The sequence below is a fragment of the Melospiza melodia genome, unplaced genomic scaffold (assembly GCF_035770615.1).
Source record: "Melospiza melodia melodia isolate bMelMel2 unplaced genomic scaffold, bMelMel2.pri scaffold_148, whole genome shotgun sequence".
NCBI lineage: Eukaryota > Metazoa > Chordata > Aves > Passeriformes > Passerellidae > Melospiza > Melospiza melodia.
Genome location: NW_026948512.1, coordinates 170508 through 175911, shown reverse-complemented (window position 1 = coordinate 175911; position 5404 = coordinate 170508). Strand labels below are relative to the sequence as shown.

Genomic DNA, 5404 nt, shown 5'->3' with positions numbered 1-5404 from the left:
ACGCGGGGGCGGTAGCAGCAGCACCGGCGGCATCGCTGGGGGGGAGGGTAACATTAAAATATTTAAATTTAAAAAATACAAAACCAAAAAATTCTAAAAAATTTTAAAAATAAAATTTTAAAAAATTACACGTTAAAGGCGGATTAACGGGGGGCGGCGGGTGGAGGAGGACGCGGGGACACGGCATGGCTGAGGGGGAAAAATTAAAAAAATTGACGGGCTGAAAATTAAAAACTTAACGAGTGAAAATTATAACATTAACGCAGGGAAAATGGGGAAAATTTAAAAAAAAATAACGGCGAGAAGAATGGGGGGAATAATGGGGGGGGGCTGACATGGCTAGAGAGGGAAAAGTGGGGGAGGGGTCCCGGGGGTCCTGAGGGCCGCAGGTGGAAGGGGGGGCGGGCACCGGGAGTTGCGGGCACAGGGATTTTAGGAGGGATTTTTTGGGGTTTTTTGGGTGAATTTGGGGATTTTTGGGGGTCCCGGAGAGTCACGTGCCCCCCCAGCCCCTCCCCCCCCTCCCGGTACCTGCGGCGGCGGCGGCGGGAGCAGACACGTGGGGCGGAGTGTGCTGCGCACGCGCGGCGCCCCGCGCTGCCATTGGCCGGTGCGCGGCGGACTTCCGGCGCCGCGGAGATGACGCAAAGGGAGCGCCGCGCCCGCCGCGATTGGCGCCCCCCAGCGGAGCGGAGGAGCGAGAACTCCACGAGTCCAATGGGGGGGGCGTGGAGAGACCCGAAAACCCCGAAATCACCCCAAAAACAACCTGAAAAACCCCGAAATCACCCGAAACCTCCCGAAAACCACCCCAAAAACAACAGAAAAACCCCGAAATCACCCCAAAAACAACCTGAACAACCCCGAAATCACACGAAACCTCCCGAAATCACCCCAAAAACAGAAAACCCCCGAAATCAGCCCTAAAACACCCGAAATCGCCTCAAAACAACAGAAAACCCCGAAATCAGCCCTAAAACACCCGAAATCGCCTCAAAAACACCCCAAAAACCAACGAAAAATCCCAAAAAATCACTCTAAAATCCCCAACCACTCCAAAACTCCCAAACCACACAAAATCACCCCAAAATTACCCTAAAAACCCCCAAAACCGTCACAAAATCACTCTAAATCACCCCAAAAACACCCAAAACCACCAGAAGCCAGCCAAAATTAGGCCAAAATCACAAAGTTACCCTAAAAACCCCCAAATCACCCCAAAACCACCCCAAGTCACCCTAAAAACACCTCAAAACCAGTCAAAACCCCTGAAACCACCCAAAATCACCAAACAAACCCCCATAACCACTCCAAAATGACCCAAAACCACCCAAAATGACCCAAAATCGCCGTAAATTACCCCAAAACCCCCATTAATGACACTCACAGAGCGGGGCAGGGCCCGGCGTTTATTGGGGGTCCGGGGAGACCCCCGGGATTGGGGAGGGGTCCCTGCACATTTTGGGGAGAATCCCCCCCGATATTTTGGGGGAGATCACCCCTATTTTGGGGAGGGGTCCCTGCAGGATTTTGGGGTGAATCTCCCCCAATTTTGGGTAAATCCTCCCATTTCAGGAGTGAATCCCCCACAGATATTTTGGGGTCAATCCCCCCCATTTTCGGGGTGAATCCCCCCCGTTATTTTGGGGACAATCTCCCCAGATTTGGGGGGAGATCACCCCGGGTTTTGGGGAGGGGTCTTTGCAGGTATTTTGAGGTGCATCCCCCCCAGTTTTTGAGGTGAATCTTCCCCAGTTTAGGGTGAATCCCCCCAGTTTTGGGGAGGGGATCGCCCCAGTTTTAGGGTGAATCCCCCCCGATTTGGGGGGAGATCACCCTGGATTTTGGGGGAGGGGATCCCCCCAGATTTTGGGGTGAATCTCCCCGTTTTTCAGCAAGGAATCTGCAGATTTCAGAGAGAATCCCCCCCCCCCCGTTATTTTGGGGTGAACCCCCCCGGATTTCGGGGGAAATCACCCCGGGTTTTGAGGAGGAATCTCTGCGGATTTTGGGGAGGGGTCCGCCCCAGATTTTGGGGCGAATCCCCCCAGATTTTGGGGCGAATCCCCCCGTTTTCAGGGAGGGGTTTTCTGCAGATATTTTGGGGGTGAATCCCCCAGATTTTGGGGCGAATCCCCCAGATTTTGGGGCGAATCCCCCGTTTTCAGGGAGGGGTTTCTGCAGATATTTTGGGGCGACTCCCCCCGTTATTCGGGGTGAATTTCCCCGTTTCTTTGGGGCGAATCCCCCCCAGATTTCGGGGAGGACCCCCCCCCTCGATTTTGGGGCGAATCCGCCCGTTTTTGGGTCACTGTTTCTGCTGCAGCGCCTCCTTGCGCGCCGCGTCCTGCAGCAGCTGCGTGTCCACCTCGTCGGCGGGCAGCTGCACGTAGCGAACCACGGAGCCGCGGATGAAGCAGTTCTTGACCGAGAGCTGGGGGGAGACGGGCGGGAGACCCCTCCCCAAATTAATACATACCCAAAAACCCCAAAATCCCCCCAAAAACCCCCCAAAAACCCCCCAAAAATCACTGAGACACACAGGGAGAAACCCCAAACCACGGAGCCGCGGATGAAGCAGTTCTTGACCGAGAGCTGGGGGGGACACGGGCGTGAGACCCCTCCCCAAATTACTGACGCACCCAAAAACCACTGAGAAACCCCAAATCCCCCCCAAAAAAAACCCCAAAAATCACTGAGATACACAGGGAGAAACCCCAACCCACGCAGCGAAACGCGGGGACACGGATGAAGCAGCTCTTGACTGAGAGCTGGGGGGAGACCCCTCCCCAAATTAATGAGACCCCCCCCAAAAACCCCCCAAAAACAGAGAAACCCCAAACCCCCCCCCAAAAAAAAAAAAAAAACCAAAAATCACAGAGATCCCCCCAAACCACTGAACCCCGGGTGAAGCAGCTCCTCACTGACAGCCGGGGGGAGACCCCTCCCCAAATTACTGACACCCCCTGAGAGCCCCCCCAGACCAGCGAGACCCCCCTGAGCCCCCCTCCCCAAAAAACAGAGATATCCTAAAAGCCATGGGGACAGCCCTGAGACCCCTCCCCAAAAAACAGAGAGAGACCCCTCCCCGAGACCCCCAAAACCACTGAGACCCCCCCCCCAAACCCATCAAGGACCCCCTCCCAGGACCCCTCCAAACCCCCCCAGGACCCCCCCAAGCCCCCCCAGGACCCCCCAAGCCCCCCAAAGCCCACCATGTGCGGGTACTTCTCGGGGTCCGTCACGCTGATGTCGGTCAGTTTGATGTTCAGGTACTGGGGGGGGGGGGGGGGGAAAAGGGGGGTCAGACCCCGGGGACCCCCCCAAAAAACACTGAGACCCCCCCCAAATCCCCACCTGGGACCCCCCCCTCCCCAAAACCCCCCGGGATCCCCCCCAAACCACTGAGACCACCCAGGGACCCCCCAGAGACCCCCCCCAAAACACACCCGGGACCCCCCAAAAACCACAGAGACCCCTCCCAAAACCCCCCCGAGACCCCTAAAACCCCCGGGGACCCCCCAAACCCCCCAGAGACGCTCAGAGACCCCCAGAGACCCCCCCAAAACCCTGAGACCCCCGGGATCCCCCCCAAAACACACCCGGGACCCCCAAAACCCCCCCAGAGACCCCCCCAGGGACCCCCCAAACCCCCCAGGACCCCCCAAACCCCCCCAGGGATCCCCCCAGACCCCCCGGGACCCCCGACTCACCTGATCCACCGAGTGCAGCGTGCCGCAGATGCTGGGGGGAGACAGGGGGGGAAATTGGGGGGGGTCTCGGTGGGTTTGGGGGGTCCCGAGGGGGTTTGGGGGGGTCCCTGGGGGGGGCTGGGGCTCCCAGGCAGTTTTTTGGGGTTTTTTGGGGTTTGTTGGGGTTTTTTGGGGGTTTTGGGGGGGTTTCCAGGGAGTTTCTGGGGCAGTTTTTGGGGTGTTTTGGGGTATTTTTGGGGGTGATTTTTGAGGTCTTTTAGGGATTTTTTGGGGGTGTTTTGGGGGTGGTTTTTGCGGGTATTTCCGGGGAGCGTTTCTGGGCAGTTTTTGGAGGTGTTTTTGGGTTTTTTTGTGGGTGTTTTTGAGGGTTTTTTGGGGTGGTTTGGGGGGGTTTTAGAGAGTGTTTTTGGGGGTGTTTCTGGGCAGTTTCTTGGGGTGTTTCCGGGGTGTTTTTAGGGTTTTTTTGGGGTGTTTTGGGGTGTTTTTAGGGTGGTTTTTGGGGGTGTTTTGGGGGTGTCCCGACCCCCCCCCCCCCCGGTTCCGTACCTGAGGTCGTTCTTGAGCTCCACCACCACGTCCTTGCCCACCAGGGACTTGAAGAAGGAGTAGAACAGCTGGGGGGGCAGGGGGCGTCACACCGCGGTTTTGGGGATTTTGGGGGGGATTTTGGGGATTTTGGGGGGATTTTGGAGATTTTGGGGGTTTTGGAGGGGTCTGGGGGTCCGCAGGGCTCGGGGCGATCACAGGGGGGTCTCGGGGGGGTCCCGGTGAAATGGAGGGGGGTCCCGGGGGTCTCAGAGGGGTCCCGGGAGGGCTCGGGGGGGGTTTGGGGGGTCCCGGGGAGGGTTTGGGAGGTCGGAGGGGCTCATAGGGGGCTCAGGGGGTCCCGGGGGTCGCGCGGGGTCCCCAGATCCCCCCCGGGACCCCCAAAATCCCCCCCAGGCCCCCCCATCCCCCCCCCGGGCCCCGCTCACCATCGCGGCCCCGAGCGCGCCACGCAGGCCCCGCCCCCTTCCGCCGCCGGCCACGCCCCGCCCGCCGCCCAACCACCGCTCGCGGTACGCGATGGACCCGCCCCTTCCCGCCGCAGCCCCGCCCACCGCTGCCGGCGGCGGCCACGCCCCCTGCCCCACATAGAGCCCCGCCCGCTCGGCGGAAACCACGCCCACATCCCCTCAGCCGGGCCCCGCCCACCCGCGGGGGTGGCGGGAAATGAATCAGCCGCCCCCGCGCCGGGTCAAAGGTCACGGGGACGGGGGACAGCGGGGACCCCCCCCGTGACACCTTGGTGACCTCTGTGACCCCGCAGTGACCCCACAGTGACCCCAGGGACCCCCTGAGACCTCCGGGGAGCCCCGGGCCCTCCCAGCCCCTGCCCCAGTGTCCCCAATGTCCCCAATGTCCCCAACATCCCCATGTCCCCAATGTGCCCATGTCCCCTCTTTGTCCCCAATGTCCCCTCCATGTCCCCATATGCCCCTCATATCCCCACAATGTCACCCCCGTCCCCATGTCCCCAATGTCCCCTCCTTGTCCCCAATGTCCCACCCAGTGTCCCCTGTCTCCGCGTCCTCATATCCCCCCCTTGTCCCCCCCTTGTCCCCTGTGCCCAATGTCCCCCTTGTCCCCAAGTCTGCAATGTCCCTTCCATGTCCCCCCATGTCCCCATGTCCCCAATATCCCAAAGATCC

The 5404-nt window shown here is 59.8% G+C and overlaps 1 protein-coding gene across 1 annotated transcript; it reads right to left on the bottom strand.

Annotated features, from left to right (window-relative positions):
• Window positions 1-1390: 1390 nt before the first annotated feature.
• Window positions 1391-4741, bottom strand: LSM2 (LSM2 homolog, U6 small nuclear RNA and mRNA degradation associated). The gene is made up of 5 exons (XM_063182077.1): window positions 4688-4741; window positions 4260-4327; window positions 3714-3744; window positions 3216-3275; window positions 1391-2434 (listed from the first exon to the last, which is right to left on the bottom strand). Exons 1-5 carry the CDS (start codon window positions 4688-4690, stop codon window positions 2309-2311), a joined length of 288 nt encoding a protein of 95 aa, XP_063038147.1. The 5' UTR covers window positions 4691-4741; the 3' UTR covers window positions 1391-2308.
• Window positions 4742-5404: the final 663 nt, after the last annotated feature.